Source organism: Ciconia boyciana, chromosome 17, assembly GCF_034638445.1.
Source record: "Ciconia boyciana chromosome 17, ASM3463844v1, whole genome shotgun sequence".
NCBI lineage: Eukaryota > Metazoa > Chordata > Aves > Ciconiiformes > Ciconiidae > Ciconia > Ciconia boyciana.
Window position 1 is genome coordinate 10971876 of NC_132950.1, and position 27086 is coordinate 10998961.

Sequence of the window (27086 nt, forward strand, 5' to 3'; positions counted from 1 at the left end):
ACTGAGGCCAACAGACCACAGGTCTCTCTGTCTCACTTCTTTAGAACAGAGAGAGTGAGTCAAGCATCCCATCAGGAGCAAAATTCAGGTAGGAAGGGCAAGGGAAATGGGCACCTGGAAAGGGCGTCTTCACAACTCCTCCCCACGTACGCCTCTCTTTCTCCCCCTGGAGCAGCTGCCCAGGAATTTTGCCCTGCTGAGATGGTAGGAGTTGAGAGGATGCCCTGATAGCAGAATATTCATGCTGTCCTTCTATACACCTTCCTTCTATCTGCTACAGATAGCCCAGGTAGGGCTGGCTTTTTCCTCCAAATGATTCAGTATCTCTGTATTTTAGAGATTCTTTAAAATATTTTAAGAAACTTGCTTCCAAGAGTTTGCCTGGAGTTTTATATCCTGAACCACCAGTAACTAGAACTTGTCTTACACAAGTTGTAGTTAATTAAAGAAGTGCAGCTACCCAAGTGCCCATGACAGATAGTACAACATTCAGGTATTTTAAAGTACACACTTATTTACACTTATTTAATTTGCAAAATTGTATACACAGGCACTTGTTTGAAAGTGCAAAACAGTGTGTGGAAATATCAGAACGGTAAAAAAAATGCCTAAGCACCAACATGTCACTGTGCTTTGTGAATGTTAGCAATGAACCTTCACAGAGGCTGGCTCACACCGGCTACAGAATTTACCCCCATCTAAGTCTGAGTCAGGAGAGGATCCGAATTGTCCTAGCAGTGATCACTACACAGCAAACTCCTCCGAGACACGGGTTACAACTGGAAAGCGGCCAGCCCCTTTCAGTAACAAACTGCCACACTCTCAACTGAGAGCTTCTCACTCAGCCAGGTAATTATGCCTCAAAGCAGGTGGTTATGGAGGGAGGAGAAAGCTGCCATACCTGCTTTCTCGGTCTGCGTACATCTCCATATGACGAGGGTTAATGGTAGGGTCAATCACAGCCCAGGATCCTCCTCTCAGCTCCGCTTGCGGTGGGATGTAAATAAGCACGGGTTGATGATACTCTCTCAGGCCGTCCACAATGTAGGCACCGAACTTGAGCACTTGGTCGTACATGTCTGCAGAAAAAGGACACAGTGCTTGAAGCCACAGCATGTCAATGCTTTGGCCCTGCCACGCTTGGTCAAACTGGGAAAAAAACACAATTATTCAGCTCTTCTAACCACCACCTCCTGCTACCATACCGCAAGCTCTGGCTGGTGTTATCTGGACCTGGGCAAGAGAGACTGAGAAAGGAGATGTTCCCACATCGGTCCTGCTCCCAGACACTGGAACTCCGCTCTGGAGAACTGGTCCAGTTACTTCCAGTGTAACCACATCTATTCACAGAACATGAACTGCAGGGTCCTCAGTTCACACCAGCCAGTCCTACACCATGTGTCCTGGAGATAATCCATCCCTTACTTTCCAGCCAAGCCAACGAGTATTTCAGCAGTTCGGGAAGCTGGGTCAGGTATTTCTGTACTTAGCACGAGCACAGCTGCCCCATTTCAGACTTACTGCCACGGACCTGTATCGTGATTCATGCAACGTGCATGGCACACCTAACGGCAGCAGGCCTTTTGCATATCTTTATAAAAATTAGTGTGTGGGAAGGGTTCAGATGTGAAATAGCATTCTTCTCTTCTTGCATTAAAATTTGTTTAAGGCATTTTGCTCAAAATGAATAAGAACAACTCCACTGTGTAAAGACAGTACATTGAAACTATCAGCCCCAAAGGTGATTTAAATAAAAGAGAAAAAAGGAAGGCAAAAGAATTTATATGAGATGATACAGTTTATAATGGAAACAGGCACCCTCGAATATATATATTTTGTTACATATAATTATATATAGAAGTATCAAACCAAATATATAAGAAATGAAAAATACTTATTAGGATCATCTCGTCCATCTCTGTTCGCACAGGACTGTATCCTACGTTTCTTTCCCAGTGCTTTTTAAAGCTTTCGTTTAGAAATCCCAAACAATAAATCTACTACTTCTTTAGGGGCATTTCCACAGCCAAATAGATGAAATTTTCCTCAGTATTCAGCCAAACTTCCCCTCCTTCCCCTTCCCCATTAATTTCATATTACTACTCCTTGCATCACCTACATAATCTCTCCACTCCTTTGGGCTTGCTATAAATAGCAGTAGGCTTTTCAGTGGGGTTTTTTTTTCCTTAGACACACTATAGGTATTCATTTCTCCTGTCTCCCAGGACAGAATTTTCAATCCCCTTCATCATTTCTGTTCTTTGCTTAGTGCCTCCCGGTTTGCCTTATTTTTTCTGGCCATTAAAATACCGGTGCATAGAGCAGAAAAACTAAGTGGGTTGCATATACGTACCACGCACACACGCTGGCCTTCAGTAGCAGTCTTAAAAGACTGAGACACTTTTATTCATCTAAAATCCTTACAATCACTTGAGAAAGCCATCATTTCTGGGGAAGAAAGAGACTCCAGCCAAGGTCCTCTTGCCATTTAACCCCAGTTTAATGTTAAGCATTAACATGAACGTAGTTAAGCACTTAACTCTTTGGGAAATACACACACACACTCCTACTTATGTATACACACACTAACATAGTGTAGCATATGCGAGTGTAGCATAGCAAGTGGGAGAAGTGTATATAAAGTGTGTACACATATATATACACACACACACACATATATATATATATATATATATAAAAAAGCACCACAGGCACTGATGTGATCTCTCCAGTTCATTTGCAAGGTCATTGCCCAAGTACCCAAGAAAAGGAGTTTCGTGTTATTTAAGAAATGTCAAATGCTGATGAAGAGAAGAACAATTTATTTCTTCTAATTGCGAATAAACATAAATTCTGGCAGAGACAGTGGGGACTGAGAACCAAACAAAACTCCAACCTCTGCCTTTGTCCTGAGCAAAGAAAAAGACCTCAAAAGGGGTGACAAATTTATTACTAATTACACAATTATTTTATTATGTAGTGCTAGTAATAAACCACTTGAAGTACTTTCAGCTAATTCTAGTGTTAAGAAAATAATTGCTCGATTCAAATTATTTTAACTGAATTAATTCTTTACTAGACATTTTTTACTAGTGCTACATAATAAAATAATTGCGTAATTAGCAATACATTTTTCACTCCTGCCAAGGGTATATATTTTACTCAGGTTAAATGTAGAAAAAAGAAACGCTACTTGTTTGAACAAGGCAGAGGGAGGAGGAGCAGGGAAATTGAGAAAAACTTGATGCTTTCTGTGCGTAGCTCCACATCTCTGTCAGGTTTACCGGCTGGCATCAGCAAGGTCAGGGAAGTACTTCTGTGCCTACAGTGCTTTCGGGATCAGACTGTCAAAGCTATCCAGAAGCGTGAACTTTATCCCTCCGCGGTTCTGTACACAGTTACTCCTTTTGGGATCCTGCAATACGGCACTTCATTTTCCTGGAACGCCCCAGCAGCCTTAGCTTAATATTTTATATATGGATTTACACCAACTGCTGGCTTCTCTTGCACGCTCAAAACTTCCACCGAGGTCAATGGACCTGCTGCTGCACTAGTTTCAGATCTGGCTGTAAATGCCTCTGTTGTAGAGGATTTCCCCTTTTTTTAAGGTAACAGATTCCACTAAAGGAGATCAAGTTTTGCCCAAATAAAGAAGAGACGATCCATCTGACCGCCGCCAGTGCAGGGTCCCCGTGGTGCCACGCACAGGTCCAGACCACAGAAGCTGCTGAGCTCCAGAGATGAGCCAAGGGGAACTGCAGCGTCCCCAGGCTGCGGAAGGGTTCCTGAACCGTCTCCAGCATTAACAGCAGCCTGCTCTTCTGCAGGGTTTTCCCCTCCCGCCATCTCAACTGCTCAACTTGCCTACCCTTACCACTTCAGCAAAGTGGGGACTCTTACAGAATGGATATTTTTAAGAGGTAAAATATATGTAGAGCTGATGAAGGTGATAAAAACACTGCAAAGACAACCCAAGACACCTGCCTGTAGTCCCCACACCCAATCACCAGAACACACAACTGCCCTGATCTACATTAATATTGTATTTGAGTGTGAAACTATGAAACATTTGCCATTCTGTGATAACTGCCTCTTATTTGCAGTTTTGCTGCATTCTCCACTCTTACAATGGAAAATGGTGCACCAAATTTAACTGCTGCAGGTGGTAAATGGTGCCAGGTCTCAATGGTGCCCACTGCTCTGTGCTCGAGCTGCCCGTGCAGCCCTAGTGCCTTGGTAGGGTGCAGACTTTGTAAGCTGTTAATACTGGAACTAATGCACTTACTATGTTTAAAACAAAACCCAGTCGCTGCCACCATCATCCGTGCAGCAAAGAACACCACACACATTTTAAGAGCAGGCTGTTTGCACAACTGTTCTCGCAAAGAAGTTGCTTATGTTGAGACTGGAAAAATTAAAATTAAATATTGTATTTGTGGGCCAAATTTAATTGCTGTATTAATGTAAACCTCAGCATAATAAGCCACTTGCAAGACAGAAATGCTGGAGAAGTCCTCTAGGAAGAGCAGTGTTGTTCGTTATTCAGTAGGGCAGACGGTGTTCGCAGCACACCTTCCCATCCTTTGCCTGCCTGCTCAGCTGCAGTGTGCATCAGCGTCTACTACACATAGACATGAAATCTGCTGGAAGCTGTTATCATTACACTGTATGTGTAAATATTGGCAGTCAGATGCATCAAGCATGCTAGAAAGGCTGCAGACAGCTTTTTGCATTTCCATAGTGTCGGGCAGCGTGCCCTGAACCTCCAAAGCTGGAACGGATCTCATCAGCTTGGCTGGATTATCAGATAGGACCTGAAGGTAAACACCAGGCATATATTGGCTGCAGACACATAATGTCCCTCATAAACCCATTACATACAAGCAATACCGTCATTCAACATCCAGGTAATCAGAGATTTAAAACAGCCTTTTCATTCTGCTGAATTTTTTTTTATTGTTATTTATAACCTGTCCCAGGAAAAAATAATAAGTAAAACATGAAAAACCAACTGCGAGTGACCCTGTAGCACAAGCAGCGCTGCAGTTTAATGTCGCGGGGATTTGCATGCTATCAAACTATTCATGCCGAGTCCAAGACCCTGGTGCTAATTTCCAGTAAATTTCACGCTTGATGTCTCCCCGTTGTGGGTCACTGCCGGTTCGCCTAAATAAACCCCTTCCAAATGGCTCCTCCATCTAAATATTCAAGCCAGTTTTTATAATTTAATTTTGCATTATGCTGAATAGCCTTCCGGCCAGATAGAGCTCATTGGGGAAACCACCAATACCATTGTGATATGCCTTTATTTACGTTATTTATTTATTTATTTTACGGCTTGAATTAGACCTCCTAGGCTGACTAGTAAAGAGAGGGGTTTTTTTTCCCCCTCTCTTTTTTTTTCCCCCCTCCGCTAATGTCAATTTTCAGCATAGCAAGAGCTGTCTCTAATCTTTTCCTACTCATTACACACAATTTTGGAGTCATTTTACCCACAGTGCAGTCGGCTCCTGGCAGTGTGTTTGTGTGCACTGAGGGGTGGCATAATTGTTTATTTTCCCTCCCTGCATAATCCCCAGCCAGCACTGAAACCAAAACTGCGAACAACTCCCCAAGGAGTGCAGAGAGCGTCAGGAGAGACCAACGCTTGCTGCGCAGGCCCCAACAGCAAACAATATGCAGGAAAACGCAGGGACCGAGGTGCAAACTGCCACGGCTCTGTTCTTCCCTGCTCTGTGGTGGCCCTCTCCTCCTCCCGCTCCCAGCTGGGGATACGCAATACAAATACCAGCAGCCTCGTAGTGCCTTTTCCACCTCGGGCTTCTGGTCCCAACTCCAAAGCTAAACTCGGTTTCTGAGGAACCCAGCAAAGGGCACTGGCAAAGCCAACCGATCTTGCAATGTAGTAAAGCAAAATAATATTGTAACTTTACCAAGCGTTCATTAATCAACTACTTCCCCAGAAGTTGTGCGGCAGGGAAAGCAAGTCACGAAGGGAGTGCAGTAGCAGCACACGGAGCAGAAACCATCCTGAAAGGCAACAGGTTATTTTCCAGAGGAAATAATTTTGCCATCTTCCATCTCTGCATCTGCAAACTCAATGGCATTCCCTTCTGCCCTGCTACTGAGACAGCAGAGCAAGACAGCCTTTGTCACCCTGCCGGTCTTTCCAGAGCGGGAACTTTTACCGTGCTAGAGCATCTGTAACTTTTCTTCTGTGTTTGTTAAGTGCCACATGCAGGTAAGAGGCCGTAATCTTTTACTTATTTAAATTTTATAGTATCAATCTCACATCTTGGCACTTACGAAAATTTAAAGTAGCAATATGCAGTGCAAAAATCTAACTGCTGGTATATTAACTCAGCAGTTCTGTAACTGTTCACTTCATGCGAACATCACTACCAAGAGAGTCAACTGGGAGACAGTCCTTGATAGGACAATATTACAGTGCAAAAAACCATCAATGAGACAATGTTTTCACTTGACGGAATATGCCTATACATTTTTGATATGCAATATCGCTGGCTTATTCAGCCCCAAGTTTAAGCTGAGGCAGAAGGATATAAAAGTTTTCTGAGCAGAATGGGTTTCCTGAGATTAGCGTTTAGCCCGGGTTGGTAGCTGTAAATTTTGTTAGCAACTAGACCACTGTTAACATCCAATTACCTGTTCTCACTCCAGATGATCTGGCCGGTTCCTGTAACCGTATATGAGGGTACATATAAAAATACAACTGCATTGCTTATTTTGAAAAGAACTTGCTATCAAATTTGCACCTTGCATATTCTATGTTATTCCTGCTATGTGCCTATTAGGACAAGACACACATGGGGAGGAGAGGAATGAAACCCTTCATCACCACAGCTACTGCAGTGTAGAGCGTCCCTTTCCTCTAGCTGGTTGTGCAACAATCACAACTGACTTTCAGCAGAGCTGGGAAGAGCATTGACATGATTTCAGAGGGCTGACATGCCCAAACACTCTGGTAGGCCTAGAAAAGTATCCCCTTATTAGCATTTCTAAGGGAGGTCACATACTCGCCATGAAAGAGGAGGGCTGGATGCAGACTGCATCAAAGACAGGTGAAGCAGATCCACTCTGCAAGTTTATGGGCACAAGTTGTCACCACAGTTAAGCCAATCCAATAGCTAGCTGCTGCCCAGAGACTGCTGCTGTTTCTGTCCCTTGCCACATACTCCCACTGCTGGTCTGTCCCCACAGAACCGCTTCAGGCTGCTAAATCAGTGGGCATGCCATTGGGCATGCCACGGCCGGGAACAGCAGCGGTGGCCTGAGCAGTAAAAGACAAGCCACTCTACAGGACAACACTGAAAGGGGATCCAAATTGATGGTTACCTTTCATTCCACCAGAGAAGCCTCTCCAGTTAGCAAAGACCATCAGAGGCAGCCCTTCTCTGTTAAAGTCATTGATAGCCTGCGCAGTTTTAAAGGCAGAGTCAGGGAACCACACCTGACCAGCCTGCTGGATTATCTGTTGGGAATAAAAAAGATTGTTAAGCCTTGAAACACTTACATTAACATTAGAGTTAGCAGAAAAATATAGAAATGGATGCAACAAGAGCTGCGATGTGGAACCAACAACAAGGAATGCACCACATGAAATGCTTAGGATCTGCTTGCCCACAGAAAAATTGGGACAATCCTTCTGTGACCGACAGCAACAGGAGTGTTCCCACTGATTTAGCTAGAAAGAGGAATAGAGATGGTATGGAAAGCCTGATACTATGACTACTGTAAGAAGGTAAAGGAGAAGAAGAGAGAGAAAAGGATATGCAAAGGAGAAAACCCAGAAGAGATGATGTAGGGCCAGAGCTGTGAAATCAGGCAGAAGAAAAGCAAAATGTCAGAGCAGAAAGACCATGAAACACTATGGTCACAGCAAGAGAACAGGGAAATGATTTTTGCTTGCCAGATCTCCTGGGCCCTAGTCCCTGCATCTCACCTAAGTCACAAGAGAAGCAGGACTGCTGGGTACGAATGGCCAACACAACTGTCCACTCACTCCACCCAGCAACCGCCACGCATTAGCACCCCATGAAGGAACAGCTATACATTTTGTCCCACATTTGTCACAAAAAAAAAAAAAAAAATCCCATCAAAACAAATGCTCTTTCCACAGAGACATTTGCAGAGGACAAACAAGCAACCGAGCACACGTTCAACCTACCTTGGCCTCAGAGTCCAGGTTTGCAGGATCAGCAGGGATGCTGAGCTCCACCGTTCTCGTTTCTACGGCAACTACTCCTACAGGTATTCCTCCCAGCCTGGTAACACGCGAGACAAATCAAAACTAGTCTTTCTATTGTTACACAACTAGAAATTTTTTCCAATTTGCATCAAAATACTCAAGAGAGACAAATAATGCAAGCAAATGGTGGAAGAAGCATTCTGGCCTTTTTGAAGAGTTTAGGCATGTAGCTAGAGAATTTCAGAGTAGAATTTGCAGTTCTCAAAGCAAAATCTGCTTCTAAAAATTAGCACATACCTCACTAAAAATTAAATAGAATAAACCAAAGCCCAAATTTTGAACAATATAGCTACAGCTCCACCACCCTTCACCTGCCACCACACAGATTTTGATACTGACGGTCTTGACCACACAAAATAAACACGAAGACCCGAGGCTTCCCAATCCCCGTTTTCACAAGCACTGTCAGCCGATGAAATACATCCACAGGCTGCATGTCTAAGCAATGCTGATGTCTCAGCCACCCTAAACCTCCACTGCTTACAAAAACTCCCTCTCCCAAGAGGTTAGGGTGAATGATGGGTGATGGTTTGGGTTTGTCCGTCTACCTCCTCCCAGAGCCTCTGCTGCAGGATGAGTGCAAGGGTGGGAAGGGTGCAGGGACAGAGGGATGGGCAGGGAGCCCGGCACCAGGGAGGATGCTCAGCTCCACTTTCCGCAGCATCTAACCGCTCCTTTACACAAAAGGCATCTCGCTCGCGATGACAACTGCTTACTCCCAGGACGGGAGTCCCAGCAGAGCCTACGCTCTCTCCTCAACCACCTCAAGCTGGATGACACGAGCTGCAGGCAGAAAAAGCGACAAGGCCTATGTGCACTAGGGGGTTGAAAATATTCCCATTCACTATGATTAAGAGTCTGCCTAGAAACCCGTAATTGCAGAAGCCGTCTTAAATCGGTAACTTATAACTTCTATATTAGGGCCCATGTGACCTAATAAAGAACATCTTTATCCAAGTATTACAGTTATTTATTGAACTTGAAAACAGCTCAAAACAACTTCTGTTTTCCATTATACTTCATATAAATTTTATCAGGCTAGCACATGAAGATGCTACATCTTGTTTTATAGTGTGTCCCTGGACAAGTTGCCATAGAATAATAAAAGACAATTTACAGCCAACAGCACACATATTCCAAACATACATACAAAAGATGAGTTTTGGCAGCACTTACAGTAACAATCCCAGAAGAATACATTCATATTTGTTTTTTCAAAATGCCACTGCTTTTGAAAGAAGTCAGTTTCATTTGTATTATATATACGTGTATGTGAGAGTCCAAAGCAACTTGGAATTTGTCAGAAGAAAGGATCTGCAAGTCAAGCTGAGCATAGGCCTGGACAGAGACCTTCTAGCTTTGCCAAATCACTGATCCCCCCCCCACTCCCTGGTATACTGCTTAACCTAAAAGCCTTTAAATAATTATAGGACGTTGTGAGATAAAACTTTAGAGTGTCATAGATGGCAGCTAAAAATACCGAAGTGTATCAAAAGGTCACAGGACATCCCAAGGTTGCGTGCTACATTAGGAGTGGAGTCAGCAGGTATTTTCGGCTCCTCTCAACAATGTATAAAGACCAGCCAATATTCTGAGCGGAAAGGATCTTCAGGGGTAATAGCAGTCAGATCCCTGGGACCAGCAGTGGTCAGAGACATGAAACTCCAAGCAGGCAGAGCTGAGCTGCACCTGCACACGGACGCCCCTTCGGCTCAGCAGCAGTTCGCTCCAGCTGGGCTCGTGCAGCCCATACGCTACCACGTCGCTCTGCCTTGAGCACAGACTCCTCCTCCTGCCCTGATATGATATCCGAGGAAACAGGTATGTTTCCCCGAATCACATTCTGCACTAGTATAGTCCAAAGGCAGTTCCAAACCCATTAAAGACCCTCAAAAGTCTTAAGAAAAGAGCAACTGAGGGACATTTTGCTGAGCGTGCCCTCGTATCTGAAAGCCTCCTTCAGTTATTATGCAGCATTTCATTAACATATTAACATAGCTCCTGATGGCCAATTTTAGAGATATCCAGAATGGACACAGCTCTCCGAGACGTTGCACATGAGCTCTAGTGAATGCCATAAGCTTTGCTATCTCACAACATGACCTCTGGTGCTCTGACCCTCATTAGGAGGACTCTGTCGAGCTGTGGCTTTAAAGAGTCTAAAAGAGAAATGGGAGCTCCTAGTGCCAAATGTTCTGGGCCCACGTGTGCTATCAACATAATGGAGATAAGAAACAGCATTGATTCATGGCTATACTGGCTGGGAGCCGAGTTGGCTATCCCAGTTGTGCTGTGTGTTACAGTGGTGTCTCTCCCTGTCTCCCACTGAACACTCTGGTAATCAGATACAGCATCACCAGGGATATCCTGGTACTACCGTCAGTCCTTGCGTCACCAGTTTGGTACGGTTAGAGGCTGATGGAGTCAGACCCCAGGGGTGGCCACAGGATTTCCAGAAGATTGTAAGCATTATTAGGTAATTTGGCTCCGGATTGTTGGCACTGTGATACTGACAGTACAGGAGGTGAAAGATCTGTAAATAAAAGATTTTTCTTTGATTTAGACTAAGGCACTCTGAACACCCGTCATGCACGGGCATGACCGTATCTCATTAAGCTTAACACCTGAAGCCTCCAGGATCCCGTTCAGGCACTTCAGGTTTTTTTCTCCCCTCTCACTTGTTAAGAAAAAAAAGAAAAGGCTGACAATTAGCCAAAAACACTGACATCAATTAGGAGCTGGGAGTCTGCTGGAGGCAAGAGTATGTCTTGAGAGGAGAGCTGGCGGTAGTCTGAGGAACGAGGAATGACAAAGGATAAGCACGCTGCATTTGGACAGCTCAAGCACTTGCAGTGGAAACTCAAGGGAGATAAATGTACTCTTTCAAAATGGCTTTATTCTGAGAGGAAGTAGACAATCAGATCAGGAAACTCACAGTGCCATTTTGCAGGGGACAAAAAGTAAAGAAACCAGAAGAGAGGTGACTGAGGGGGTTTTGAGCCCAGCTGCGATTTGCATTCTGTCAAAATGCAGGATCCTCTCTCCAGGCTTCTGCTTCCTGCCAGCTCTGAGAGTTCACGGACCTGCAACACCGAGAATGACCCAGGCTGCAAATATTTCAAGGCAGGGATCTAAATCTTGAGGCGACAGGGAACGTTTTAGAACCCTGCCCAGGTGCCACTTCGCAGCAGGGTAAGGGGAAGTGACTCCCCTTGGGAGGAGGCGAGTGCCACAGGTCTCTGGAGCTACACAGCTCTGCATCACGAAAAACAACTAAGATCAGGTGTGGCGGGTGCTGGTTTGGAAAATGCTGCAAGTTATTCCATGCAAACCTCAACATTAAGCTCTTCTCTATGCAGAGTTTCTTGCAATTTGCTCTAGTTTTAGCTGAACTTTTCTTCAAGTCAAATAAGATTGCAAAACAATAAACTGTGTAATGTACCTTCAACTAAGTCAGAGCTCCAAGAAGGCCTCACTATGCAACCATCTACCTAGGGAAGCATATATTGTTTGCCGTAATCGTTAACAGTATCTCTCTTTTTGGCTTTTGTGCACGTTAAAGCTGTCACCTCCAAGCAAAACAGGAGAAACGATCAGACCGTGCTTCATTCGTGTGGTAAAGAAGTATCCTATTCTAGTAATGACTTGTTTTTACTTATAGCCATCAACTTGCAAAGGAGGTTCTAGAAAAAACACAAAGCATAACGAAAACTTGATTTCTACAAATGTCTAAAATGCCTCTTAGAATTTACCTTGCTCTACCAACCACAACTGTCTGTGCCCAGGGCTGCATGATCTCCAGGAACGAGCCATTGTCAAAGAAACCACTTAGCCACTGTCCTTTTTGACCTAAAGGGAAGGGAAAAAATGGAAATATCAGAGGAGCGAGGAGGAAGGGAAGAAAGAAGAGAGAATACAAAAGGAGCAACTGAAATTTGCTTAAAAATGCCAACTGGAGAACTTGGCACTGGCTTTTTATTTATTTATTTTTAAATAGATTATAATACAAAGGAACATTAGACAGCTGAGCATTTGTCTGCCTTCAGCCATCATGTCTTATTTCATTTGCTAGTCTGCATAAAGACAGTCATTTATCAGCAAAAGCATCATTTATTGTTAAACGATGGGGTTCGGATAGCAGAGGGACTTTGCATGCTTTTAAATAAATAACTGTTTTTTTCAAGACACTACAAACATTTGTCAAAAGGCAGTAAAGTCATTAAAGATGTTTTTCAAAACGCCTATTTCTATTTTAAAACTTATCTCACATTTTTCTCTCGATTCTGCCTACTCTTTCCTTTAAAGAAAGAATGCTGAAGAAATTCAGGAACTAAATATAAAAATTTCTATGGTATTTTAAAAGTAGACCACACATCTGAGCATGTTTCACACATTCTTTTAGAAAAACTGAAATGCAGCACTCTAATACCAAAAGCCTCCTTGCTCCATAGAAGACACCAGATGATGCACCTCTCCCTAAACTAAAGCATGCTTTAAGGGTCACCGTCCTGGATCAGCCCATACGCTGTCAGACCTATTCTCTTGCCCAAAGAAAGCAGCAACTTCCTAACGCTTGAGAGAAATCAAACCGTTCCCGAAGAGCACGTTCCCAAGATGACTGTGCAGTTCTAAGAGAAATAAACTTTTCCTGACCCTTGCAGGCAATCAGCTTCTACCCTGAAGTATGAGGGCTTGATTACCCTGACCAAGCTAAGTACGAACTAGTATTATTTGCCCCTTATAAAGCCAGTGCAGTATCAGACTTGGGGTTCGTCCTGCATCACAACTCCAATATATTGACAATACCTCTCCACCCCCACGTGCAACAACAGATTTGTACGCTAACAATCCACATACATTCCTTCAAACAAAATCCTCGGGATGACAATTACCCCTACGGGAAGCGGGGTGGCAGTTTACGGTGTATTTCTCTCCATTCCACATGTGTTTCTTAAGTGGACACAAAAGACACTATGAATGAGTGAAGCCTCACGATGCCAGCCTGTGCAGTGGCATGGCACTGTTTCCACGCTCCAGACAGGAAGACCATGGCAAGAACGTTTTCCAGTATTTCAGCTTGGACCCTACTCCAGTGAGTGGGTAAGGGCAAGACAAAGAGCTTTCATTTGGGCTGACTGCTGATGCTGGATTGGGGAGTGACAAGTAAGATTTGCAGACAGCTCGCTCTCTGCAGTCCTCCAGCCTGTATAAGCTGTATATCCCAAAGTCAAGGCATCGAGATACTCTACCCACCCAGACAATTACAGAAATCACAACTCTCTGGGGACACCTGCTTTCCACTGGGGCTTCATGAAGCTCTGCAAAAAAAAAAAAAAACAACCCCCAAAAAACCCAAACCCAAAATCCCCCCCAGCTTTACCCCTTGGCACACAGCTTCTGAGGAATGCTTTAATCTGAACAAGCACCTCTGCTTCTGCAAACCCAAGTCCAAAACCAATTAAAAGTGGAGATCCAAGCAAGCTAACCTCTGCTGACTTAAACAGGATAGAGAGTGTTTTATCAAGACCAAACTTGTAATTACTGTGTTCTACATTCCTTGCCTCTGTGGCCCCACTGTAAAATGTGACCATCCATTTCAAAATTATCTCTTTATCGTGAGCCCAAAGCTGATCGTTTAGATTCTGGCCTCGTGTCGGGCGTCAGTTTGAAGAATATCACGGCAATATCTCCTCTAATAAATGGCTTTAACTTTTCACCTAGGAGATATCTGCTTTAACTTATCACAGGGAATCATCTGCTTTCCTTAACGCTTCCACTAAATTAAAATCTGAAGTCACTCGATTTGGAAGCCAGCGTTAGCTGCACTCAGACAGCTGGATGAATTACTTGAGAGATGATGAAAAAATATTATCCAAAACCAGAAAACTTAGTTTATCACAAATCTCATTTTAGCCCCCCAAACTCATTAATAACAGCAGGCATAATGGTCACCCAGTTTGCAGCTTGTACACAGGCTGCACAACCCCAAAAGCATGCATGGGGGTCCAGTGGTCTGCAGTGTTTCCAATACAATTATTCTCCAAGATCTGCAGGAATACTGTGATTCCTTTAGCATACAGACCCTTTGTACGTAGACCTTCCTCTCAACCATAAAAAAAAAAATCTATAAAAGTAACTAATAATTGTAAGTGTCCTCAAGCACTCAGAATTTACATGCTATTTTTATATATCATATTCAAATTGTTTAGAACGAACTACTTTATAAACTCTGAAATATATCTGGATTGCAGACATAAAACCTTGACAAACAGTCTTGAAACAAGACGCATTATTGCGTATCCTGGCCACCAAAGATCTACGTACTCGGATTTGGGCGTCCAGCCAGCATCCAGCGAGGATCATAGGGAGTCTTGGTAGGAACAAACTCTATGGTTCTGTCTATAGGATCCTTGACTTTGAGGATAGGAACAGGGCTGTATACACTCTAAGGGAAAAAGAAAAATATTGAAGGAAGTAATTCTCCCGCATGGCTTTGCACCAAACACCAGCTCTAAAGGACCTGGTCGGAGTCCTCTTTCCCCCACACTGCACAACCCTTCGACTGGCGGGATCCCAGAGACTTGGCAAGACCCTGAAGAAACTTCCAAGGTGCTCCACACACTCTCTCAAACCCTCCTTTGGCATCACATGGCATACGTTGTACTTCATTTGATCTTGAACTTCAGGCATCGCCAGCATTAGCGAGGGGTTGCAATTTAATTTTTGAAAGGTGACCAGGCCACCTGACTCATTCTATGCACTCTTTCCTGAAGGAAGGTGACCTGTGTGTTCTTGTTGCTGCCTTCCTGGCTGCAGAGCAGCTTACACATATACATCAACTCCTACAAATTACTGCCTCAGAGGGGAACTTTTAGAGTCTTTTCAGTAAGAGACAATCCACTGCTTACATAAAATCCTGCTGCCCCGAGTTCTGAGGGCAGGACACCAGGGGAGTGATGTGAAAGTACCCAAGGCAGTGCCAGGCTGTCCCGCACCCAGTTCCTGCAGCATTTTTAAGACAAAAACTACTTTGTGTACTTCAATACCATAATGCTTGATCATGAGCCTCAATCATTGTGCTAGGCACCACACAAACACAGACGCAGAGAGCCCCCCCCACCCCAAAACCCTGTGAACAAAGCAAATAGGTAATGGCACCCTGCACTCCCACAGGGCCAGGAATTACCTTTGGCATGTAGGAAAGCCACTGCAGAATAGTGTAGACTCCTTCAAAATCATCACACACAGTGCTGTGCGTCACTCCGTTGTTGTGCATTATCTGGATCCCGCCCAGCTGGTTGTTGGAGGTGTAAACTTCCCGTCCAAGCACCTTTGGAAAGAAAAACAGGAAAACTGTCAGAGGATGGGATGTGACAAGGAGGTGCTGACTAAGGAGATACACACAAGCCCATCCCTGCAGCAAGTCACGATCGCTTCAACACCAAAGGATGGAGCAAACCACTCACAACAGACCTTCCCAAGCCCTGTGTGCAGGTAAGATCTTACGAATAGTGATCCCCAAGGGGAATGACACAAGTGGGGAAACTGAGGCAGAGGGCAGTTATGCGACTTGCCCTTCCCCAAGCAGCAACGGAGCTGATACATGACCAAGTCTCCTGGGTGCTGACCCGAGCTCAGCTCACTAATTCAAGATTGCTCTGACTAAGATGTCTGGTAGGGTAGACCCATTTAAAACTATAACTGGGGAAAAAACCACCACTGTGCATAAAGATGGGTACAGTGAAGACAAAGCCCCACCAGCTCCTTAGAGAGACTGGAAAGAATAAGCCTCTGACTGCTGGGCGTCCAATTCTCTTGCACGGCTCCATCTCTAATCTCAGCCCAGGCACCACAGCTCTTTTCTCATTCTCCTGCTGTCTCTTTCCATTTGCCCTCTCACTGACTGATACACTGATCTCTCGGTCACTCGGCTTTCTGCTCCACTGAGTCCATATTACTAATAACACCTCTGCCACGGCCAGTTTACCTCATGAAGGCAGGAGCACATCATTACAAAATAAACTCATAACTTTGACATTCTAGCAAATACATGCCGTTTGTTATTTTTATGGGTTGAGTCTTTCTAACAGACAGAGGGCATTACATACCTGCTTCATTTAGATCTTAAAACCCCCCTCAAACACACATAAACAACCTGCCCTCCCCCACCAAACCACCAGCACAGCTTGTTTTAGGAAGAAGGGCTACCCCAAGAGAGGAGCAGCCCGGAGCCCAAGGCAACCCGGTCCTTACGAAAGGGATGCTTGGGTCTGACTTCATCCTCATCCCGACATCCTACAACGAGCGCTTGGGACATAACATCTCACCCATAGTACAGGGGAACTCCACATTTCTCAGGATTTCACCTTTTGGGCTGAAAGTAAGAAGATGCTAAAAGGATATGACAATAGAAAATTCTGACCTAGTTATAAAGCTACACTGGACCAATTAGCTTTCTTCCTGCACAACATCAGTTATCACAGCTGTGATGGATAGTTATCACACCTAAAGCATTGCCTAACCGGTAAGGCACAACGCTATCATTTGCTAAATCCAAATTTATTTTCCTTTGGAGGAGAAAAGGCCTGGTGGTCCGGCATTTCACAAAACTCAGCATTTTACAAGCACTGGACGATCCTCACGAAACTCCCCGTGAGACAGATGTCAGTCGAGGTTTACGTACAGAAGAAACCGAGGCACAGAAGTTATGCAACTAGCCCAAAAATTTAGGAATCAATGCAAGCATTGTTTCCTATTTAGGAATCAATGCAAGCATTGTTTGCACAGAGATGTTCCTGGGTCTCCCTTCTGAGCTCAAACACCTCCATCTTCATCTAACAAAATCGGTGCCATGAAAAGGCATGGTAGAAAAGACAGCAGCATAGATACAGGTTCAAGGAAAAGAAAAGCACAGGCCTCCAGATGCCAGGCACAAGCCTAGCTAAATGCTTTCCACAGAGGAAAATAAAAATAAAGAGGATTTAAACTCCCCATCTATGAACTAATGCAAACGTATGTACATGCAAAATGGGCCTCTGCTGCTGCTTATCTAGAGACACTGTAGACAGCTCAGGTTTACCACTGCTGACAGGCAATGAAAACAGTCTAATATACCGCCTGCTCTCGCCCTTAAATCCCTTTTTGGAGATCAAGATAAATATGCAGTTCCTTTTCCCGAGTGCTCCAGACATTTCAGTGAAGTGGCAGAGCATTGTGAGGGGCTGTGCAAATGAAATCCCTCTGTAATACTGAGCGAGCGTAGTATTTACTTGTCAGTGTTTGTCAGCAGAGGCAACGTAGTCCCAAGCTGCATTTAAAAGTTGTACCAACGAGTGCTCGCTGCCCTGATTTGTATGACATATATGTCCACATATGTACCTGTGCTGAGCGCAGTAGGAGGGACATGTAAGACGGGCACACGCAAGCTCTAAATCAGACCCTGACTCAAGCACAGTCCAAATGCAAAGCAAGCTACTCCCCTCCCCAGTGCAGAAACCGTGCAGCCAAGGGGTTAAAGAGGCTTCCAGGGTATTCCAGGGATGCTGCTAGGCTGGGTGCTGGGCCCCTAACCTGCTTCTGCATGTGTGCTCTTCTGTCTTCTCAGGAACGATCAGAGATCCTGCCAACTTGTTTCACACATCCAGCTGCAGACTGAATTGGGTGCCAGAGGTTAAAAGGCACTGAAGGGCTAGCCAGCTTATAGACAATGATCCTTGGGCTTGAGAAAAAAATGAATGCAATAGCTCATCCATTCAGCTCTGCTAACCACCTCATCTCTGACCTCAGAGGACTACATTTTTAAAGGCTGACAAGTAATTCAATCTCCAATTAACAATCTTAAATGGTGCAATGCATATTGCTGTATAAATGTTTCTGCAAGAAAATATCTAAGGGTGAAAGAATACATCTGCTGGAGAAGTCCAAAACTGATGCTTCTGCAATTAAAGGATTCAGATATTCCTCAATAAGACGCACGGTCAGCAGAGGCATGAGTGGATTTAGAAATGTTGCTAAATCACTTAGGTAATGCTAGAAACAAACTAACTCGTGGGAGAAAAGGCTGCACAGGATTACACCCTGGATCTGATACGACCAGGATCTGTCAAAATGGTAAACTTCAAACCCTCAGAGTTTGGGTCCGCCAGGGAGTTACACTGAGTCACATAAAGTAGGAGGTTAAGAAGTGGAAGTAGCATGAGCCCAAGGCTTATAGCAGGCATCTGTTTAACGACCAAACATGTGCATGGAAGGGTTAAGTTTGCAAAGCAGGCCCTTCCTAGCAGAAAGGTTACTAGCACTCAAGGGAACAGTCAAAGATGCAGCTACCAGAGCCAGCTGCCATAGACCAGAGATCAAGAAAGGTCCAGGAAGAGGGGTGGAAAAGAACAAGTTCCAGGGTTTTAAAGCTGAGATACACAATACACGTATACCTGAATATTGGCAATATTTGACCTCCGATCTTCTGCTTAATCTGATGGCAAAAATCAGACAAAAAGAGCAGCCATGAACAGCAAAGCACCAGACAGTAAGCTTCTGGCACCAGAAAATTTGCTTTAAATTAAAATTCTTTCCACCCCATGAAAGCTCGGAAACCCAGAAACCATGTTTCTGTCCACCCGGAGTTTGACATGCCACCAGTCAAAGGAAGCTGCTGTGGGTGACTGGCCCCACACAGAGATCCCAAACTTGCCCCTTCTGAAGTCTCTAGTGAGGACCCCTCACTTCTGTTCCTCCTCCTTTCCTGCACATCATCCCAGTGCCTTTGTATTTTAGATAGATATAATTTCATTTTTCCAATTCAGCAGCAGCCGATCTGACGTTTCTGAGCGAGGTGCAGCAAGTGCTGCCTGCCTCTGCTGGAAGGTGTTAGCAAAGAGGTCTGCTCTCCCTTACACCAGCACTCTTTCCCCTGCCGCCTCTTCAAGCACTAGCATCAACCATAACCAATACAGCAGGACTGCCTGCTCCTTACGTATCTGATGCCGAACAACCTCCCAGTCACTAGGGAGCCAGGTCGGATTCAGATGAGCCACTCGGTCTCCCCGTCCTTTGCCCCTGAAGACAAACCTTCCAAGGGTGCAGAAAGCAGTGCATTTAACAGGGTACACCAGACAAAATGCTTCCTCTCTGCCCCCATCTCAAGAAAAGGATGAGGACAGCAGTGAAGCGGCCAGAAGGCAATGCTAGCTCTAGAACTGCACGTGTTAAAGCTCAGCCCATGACTGCAGGAACACATGCTATTTTCCAGGTAACGCAGCCTTTGATACGACACGCTTACAAAATACACGGGCAGTATCGTCAACGCTTATTTCATTTGGTCCTCCAAAAGCCACTCTCCCTACTGTAATGGGAAACCGCGTTTCTTTTTACTTCAGAGGATCTTTTGGAAAGTACAAAGGAGAGCCAGGATTCTAGCAGCCTTTTCAGCCTCTAAAAGACAGTCCTCAACAGGTTTATAGGCATGTCATATGCATGTTAATCATTTCCTAGCACTCAAATCCGTGATGACCAGCTGCTTTCACTGTGCTCCTTTTCAGAAACGGAGCTGCTAGTTAGTTGAGACACTCACTGCAAAGCTGGTTTGGCTGCAAACTTGATTGGCTCATATGTTTCATCAAAGATGAAAGATCTGAAAAAATGACAGCAGAGGGCTTGAATGGGAATCATTATGTAACATAAGTGCTGTTATTATTCAGAGCATATCATGTGTTTATATCAAATATAAGTGCCAGATTTTTAGCCGAATAATTTCAACAATTGCAATTCCCATCCCACAATTTATATTATCTGCCAGAAACCTGAAGCAGAAAAGGCACATGCACATACTATAAATAGCCTATTTTTCATAAACGGGCAGAAATGATCAGAATGAATGTCTCATCAGAAAACACAATGTAGGAACTTAAAACCTCACTGCTATTATGTGCAGTCAAGCCTCAACAGATCTTACAGTGTTCATTTCTATCACTCGGCTCTTCCCCCACACATATCATGTCATTAGAGGGCGAAATAGCGGCAACGCCGAACAGGAGGACCAAGCCGAGGCAGGATGCCAGCCAGAGCCACGCTCCTGAACAGACCCGTTCCCGAGCCTTGAGCCTATTCGCATGGCGGCAGGAGCGCAGACCCCTCCTCTCTGCCTGGAGACGGACTGCACTTCTTGCATTCCTAATCTATGAATGTGTGCAGTTCCTGCACTTTTAATTTATGAGCGTTCGGTGGGGGACCCTTCTGACTTGGGAACATATTGGCTCGGTCTAATGCTTGGAGATTATTAAAGTCAGAGCTATACTCCACTATCAAGTCTACAGATCTTTTATTTAGAAGATATGGTGCTCTAAATGCACAAAGAGCTCCCTGTCACCTTCACATTAAAGCCCCTAGTGCCTGGTAAATGGAATTATATAGCTGTCATCTCCTTTCCCCAAAGTTTTAAGAGTACAATGGGCTCATTTTTTCACACTCCATCCCAGCTTCAGAACTAAGAGACCTACTTTGTATTGATTTAAAGTCTCAGAAATAAATAAACCTGCTTCACCAATGTGATTCACAAGAAATTCATGATACACTATTGCATGATATATTTCAAGCTGTGGCTCCAGCTCTTTTTTTCCTTTGGTGAGTGATGGGGGAGGTGGGAGGTAGGGGGAGGTGGGGGGAAGCTGACAGCCTGATGGTTATTGGAGATGGCTACTGACTGCAAATCCAGAAGCAGGTCTTGCTGGTGGAGTCTTTTTCTTGCTTTAATTCGGTGAGATCAGAGGGGGAAGGGGAAAAAGCAATTGCACTTCACCTCGGAGGCAGCAGGGGAAGACGCATCCAGATGGACGCTGGAACTGCAGCTGGCCTTTCTACCCCACCTTCTGCCTGAAGATCCCAAAGCACCTTGCCAATACAAAGGGAGCAGGGCTCCACAGCTGATCAGATACAGCAGAGGCATTCTCTCTCTTTGCAGATGGCAACGTGAAACGTTACCGGGAGGAAACAGTTTTTCCATCTTGCAATAATTGATGAGGATTTTTGAAAATTTCTGGATTGCAACAGAAAATCAAATTTTGCAATCCTGAGATCCAAACAAATCCCAGACAGGGTCAAGATGTTTGCTTTTGACTTCTGAAATATTTGTGGTAGGTATTAGAAATAAAAATTAATTTGGAAAGAAAAGTCAGTTGGGGGAAAAAAAAAAAGAACAAACCAAACAAACAAACAGAACTTTTCATTTGACCAAAAAATTCCAAATGAGAAATTCATCAAAACTGATACTTTTTCCTGAAGAGTTCCAGTTCCAGTGAAGTGGCATTTTCAAATGAAAAATGTCTTGTCAAAAAATTCCTGCCTAGCTCTCCTTTCACGGTGTAGGGAGACTGCATGTTTTGCTCAAGGTCACTCCATCAGTCAGTGGTAAATCAAAAGGACTCAATATACTTTGCAAACTAAAATTACAGCCCCCTATTCTACATGGTGCAAACACTCATAAATCCTATCTGTCTCAGTTAGGGGTTTCCTAATCTAGGCACCAGCCCTATGAACAATATTAATGATTGTCTCCATGATACTTAAAGAGCTTGTTTTGGTCATTCCCTTGGTCACGTTCTGGACCCCAACAGAACCCTCTTATCCAGACCAGCCAAGGGGACAGGCTGAAGTGCAGGTACTTCTTTTACCAGGAGAGTGAAACTTTGTTTGCTTTGCAGTGTGGGTTTAGGCTTAATCATGAGATTAAGTGACAATTCTCCAATGCCATTTCTAGAGTTCCCACTCAAGCATCCAGAATGGTAGACAATTTCTCTGCAATTCACTGCAGAAAAGACCCACAGGCAGGTCACCTTGATATCCTCCTCGGAACACCCCAAGAGAGGGGAGGTCAGGACCAGTTATTATGGGACATGTTTGGAAACTGCCTTCTTCCGTTCAGCTCTGGTGGAACGTCGGGTACCAGAGTTAATGCTCCAGTAATAAGATACTCTGCAGGATCACCAGGAACTGGGATACCATCCTGGTTACATGAAACATATATAGGGTTTAGAATACACAGGAGTTTCCCTGGAAGGTACAGGAAGAGATTTAGATAGGGAGAATATGGGCCACTATGCTAAACTCCTCTTTAGCAGGAATAAATACACACACAGTCCCCACAGCGCGAGCACCGTCCACATAGATAAACTGATCAAGAGCCATATTAAAAATGATAGAAGGAGGGAGGAAAAAAAAGTCAACAGAAATCTATTAGACTTTCTTCCCTAAGCAAACATAAAGGGACTGATAATGCAATGCCTGGAACGTAAATTGTCTCTAATGGGAACAATACACAAATATCACCGCTTAAAGAAAGGCAATTAAAAATAAAATGCAGAAATGGAGGATGCTGTTTGTTTATTTGCACTCATCTGAAGTCCAGGCATCCATCCTGCTTACATTAACTTCTCTACACAGAGCAAAGACCTTTGTGCTACCAAGACTGTCACCAACCAGACCCTCCCAGCAGCTAATGCCTCTCACTGGCGTTAAAACAAATGAATCCCACTCCCTTCCTAGTGCCAAATATTGCTAACCTGAGACTGACTCTTACAAGAGCTCTACTCTCATCTTGGTTCTCAAACCAGACCGGCTTTGCTGGGGTGCGAGCGATGGTGACCTATGCCAGGGAGACCTCTAACAGCACCGAGGTCCTGCATCGGTTCTAAGAGAGCTGAAGGAACCAACCTCCACCCGTGAAACCACTCTTGCTCTCACCACATCACCTGCCATAACCACCCACGGCACAGCAGAGCGGCCCCTCCTGCTTCCCCCACCGCTGGAGCCAAGAGCGGGGTAACCTTGGTGAGATCCACGGAGGAACCGACTGACAGTTAATGCTGTTGAAGTGTCAATTTCTGTTTGACATTTCCTAGACCCTCTTTGATTAGCATTCTCAAACACCCTGCGCCCATACGTATCTTCCTAATAGTCTTGCTGTGCCACTACAGAAAGATTCATATCATGCATTAATAATTATAATGCTTCTTTGAATGACAGGGATGGCACTTGCTGTTCTAACTCACATGATTGCTCTCACATGATTGCTTTGATCTAATCCCAAGACTGGAGTCATCTTGAGCAGATACTGAGCTATCCCTGCCTTGAATCTCAAAAAAAGAGCTTTCCACATTCTGTATTTTACAGCAAAACCCCCAAACGGCATCAGTCTCACAAGGCTTTTATTTATTTTTCCAGATGAAATTGAAGGGTAAATATTACTGCTTGCAATACTGAAGACCGATCACTCACACAAGACAGACTGATAGACTGCGTAAGCTTCTGTTCCTCACACCAGAGCTCCTCCAGCGAGCCTCAGACCCGACCCAGCAGCCTCTCGCGCGGGCACAGCACCCCTGAGCAGCTCTGCCTCTTCCTCCCAGGCCCTGACCTGTTGTCTCACCCTTTTTTTCCAGTCCCATGGCACCCAGTAAGTTCTGCGGCTCCCCTCAGCCAAGGCCCGCAAACATCAGGTCAGTGCCAGGCTGCTTTAGCACAGAGACCAAACGACATCCCAAGAAGCAGGCAGGGTACATCCACGCGTCAGTCAGAAGACACTGAAGAGCAACCAACGTCAGAGAGCCACGTTGGCTGAAGTGCCTCAAAACTAACTTGTCTCACTGGACAACTTACAGCTGGGGGTAACCACCATCCGAGCGAGCTGGTTTCAAGCCAGCTCACATGTACGCCGCTCCTCTGCCTGCCGTGCGGACGCTCCCACAGTTCAGCTGCAATCCTACCCCAGATCTACACCAATGAAACCATAAATCTCCCCAGAAGCAGCCGCGCTGATCTCAGTTCTGGCTTTGACAGTCAGTACAATTCAGGACTGAATTTAAAACACAAGGATATTCTCTTCTGGCCCCATGAAAAGGGGTTGTTGGGGTGTTGGGTTTTAAACGCAGATTGTCAAAACGATCCTTGCAGCAATTATGGTCTGTTGTATCAACAAGTCCTCAGGGACTCATCCACAGTCACGTGATTGACACATACACTACGCTATCTTGACACAGTATGGCACCTATCATGTTAACGTCTTTACCATGCAGAAGCAGTGTCTGTGTTAATGAAAGATGTACTCGGGAAAGGTCGTTGGACATTTGCTGGTACTAGGCTTAGAAGTTTCTTCGATATTTACATATTGCATTAGCAAGCCATCAAGGTTCCACTAATCAGTTCATCTCACAAACACCCCTCTTAAAGCTGTTCTTCAAAAATGTTTAATTCACAGTGCCAGAAATAGTGCATTACTAATCTGGTAAATTGGTTCCTGAGCTCTTTCAGGTCTAAAATACTTTATACAAGCAGACACATTGTTTAAATTAAGATCATTTTGAAGACAAAAACTTCCACAGAAAGAAATTCTGAGGATGGGGTTACCTCCCCTGCCAATGCACCACTGCTGGCAGGTACCTTCCATCTGATGAGCTCAAAACACATTGCACATACAAATTAACTTGGTTTCAATGAACTTGGTTTCAAGTTCAAATGAAATGGTCTTGGTTTCAAGACCAAGCTGTCAGCAGGTAACTGCCATTATACCCATTCTGATCAAAAACGTCAGACCGCAAGCAGGCAGGCAGTTGGCTGCAGGCTGGGAAATGAAGCCCAGAGTTCTGGTTTTGAACTATGCTTTGAACATTTCAAATTTTAGTGGTTTCTGACTCTTCCATCTTTCCTGCCTCTTTCCCCACATGGACACATACTCCTGGCAGGTGGTGTTTGTCAAGCTCACGCTTGGCACACCTGGATGTTCTTGACAGACCAGGCCAACAGCATGGTGCCATGGGGCCCCAGGGATGAGCACACCGGAGGACAGGTTGAGGGCCTGATGCATCATTCGGGCAGGCCAAGCCTGGAGAGTTTGGGGGAAAATAAAGCTAAACAGGAGGGAGAGGAGACAGAACAGTCTGCTGGTTAGATTCTTCCCTTCACCTCCAGAAGTGATGACCACTTTAGATGTCCTACTGTGAAGTGCAGTGTGTGGGACAGTTCTTCACCATCACTCAGAAAACGAACTGTTTGAGATACCAGGTTGAACATCTATACAACGAACTGAGGTGTATCAAGTTAGTAGTGGTTCCTGAAAATCTCTGCTAAATCTGGCTTCCCTGAGAGAAAGCCTAGAACATGTATCTGTAGAGAAAATGTGACTGAAAGCCACTATTTGTTTACATTAACAAAACAGTCTTAAAGACAGGATTTCTTTTAAACACAAAAGACAAGGAGGAGCAAACTAATTAAAAATAAGTCAGCAACAGACTTGGGAACATCCTTGTGAGGACTGAAATGAAATGTAGTCCTGGAAGCTTGAACCATATAAGCAATGCATAAATTGGGAGTGCTGCGCTCTTCAGTCTTACTTCTGTTAAAAAGAAAACCAATGGAAATTAACCTGTTAGTGCATGGCAGCAGCACATCACCTATCTCATATGAAACCACACCATGTTTAGCTTATGACGAGGGAAGGGAGTCGAGGGAGGTGGAGGAAGGTACGGGGGTGGGAAAAGGGGGAGGCAGGGAAAGTTAAAAAAAATCAAAATCTCTGCCTCAGCAAAAGTTTTCATTAAAATTTTAGACAAATGATCTCTGTGTCCTTCTCCCATGCTGCCTGGGGCTCCATGCTATTTCTATGCAAATAACAACCTCGTGGTTTATATCTTATTATTTCCACCGGAGCTGCGGCGACATGACCCGAGACGTGTGTGAGGTAGACAGCGAAAGAGAGAGAGGGAGAGAAAGAGGGAGAGGGAGGGAGAGAGATGGAGTGGCTGCTCGCTGAAGTGTGAAAAAATATTGTCAGGAGTGAGCGGCAAGAACAAAAAAAAAATTGCAGGGATAACGTGTTTATTTCAGCCCCTCTCCCCATGTGAACCAGCACCTTTTAAAATTCATTGGGCATCAGGCGATCATGCACAATCCATCTGCTTTCACTTTATCATTTGCATTTCATGCCTCCTGGCTTTTGATGTGCTGATACTTTGATGCAGTCAGGAGACGCGCATTATCATTATTTCAATTTTCAGGGGGGTCAGCGGGCTCAGCACAGGCGCGCACACACACTCACAGGAGAGGAATGAAATGTCATTTCCACCTCTCCACCCCCTGCTGAAATGCAATGGTGAAGACAAAAGGGGTACAGATGAAATGCAGCCCTGGAGCCCCACATGCAGAGCACTGTCCCCACCACAGAGCATCACACCTTTTCCCCAGGTCTTTCCCTTGCCCGTCGGGCTGGACTATAAACAAAGACAGCTTAATCAGGAGCAGAGGAAACCTTGTACAGCTCTTGCGCGGTTTCTTGTCACCCCTGACAGGCAATGGGGCTGAGAGAATCCTTAAACCTGCCTGATATCAGGTGCCTTACAGTGATATGCCTCTCTACTTACAAAGCAGCGACACGGACGCAGTGAACAGCCAGCACATGATTAGTCAACCTCCAGAACCAAACATTAGCTTCAGCTAAAAATGATATTGACCTTGAGCTCATCATCTAAGTTATAGGTTACAGTCTGGTTTTGGCAGCTGGACCTTTCCCTCTACACCTAAAGCCTCAGGCTGGTTTTACATAATGATAATGAACAAGACCAGCAACAGATCTGCTGGCACGTAATGTTTGTCACAGTCCCCCTCTGCTGCCCCTGTAAATTAAGAAGAATCCAGTATTTCACAAGAAAAAAGAATTTAAAAAAAAAAAAAAATTCAAACAACTTCCCAGAAAAAACCTCACTGCTCTCAGAAAGCCTAATTGTCTCCATTGCTGCAGAAACATTTTTGCACTGCACATTCTCTTCTTGCAGAG

The 27086-nt window shown here is 44.6% G+C and overlaps 1 protein-coding gene across 6 annotated transcripts in view; it reads right to left on the reverse strand.

Annotated features, from left to right (window-relative positions):
• Positions 1-27086, reverse strand: part of ACACA (acetyl-CoA carboxylase alpha) — a 154832-nt gene that overhangs the window by 21204 nt on the left and 106542 nt on the right. For all 6 annotated transcript variants that reach the window (XM_072882536.1, XM_072882539.1, XM_072882535.1 and 3 more), the window contains 6 exons: positions 15456-15599; positions 14594-14714; positions 12022-12118; positions 8189-8285; positions 7357-7492; positions 902-1079 (listed from right to left, as the gene is read on the reverse strand). In XM_072882536.1, coding sequence (XP_072738637.1) covers positions 902-1079; positions 7357-7492; positions 8189-8285; positions 12022-12118; positions 14594-14714; positions 15456-15599 — 773 coding nt within the window. The remainder of the gene's footprint in view (positions 1-901; positions 1080-7356; positions 7493-8188; positions 8286-12021; positions 12119-14593; positions 14715-15455; positions 15600-27086) is intronic.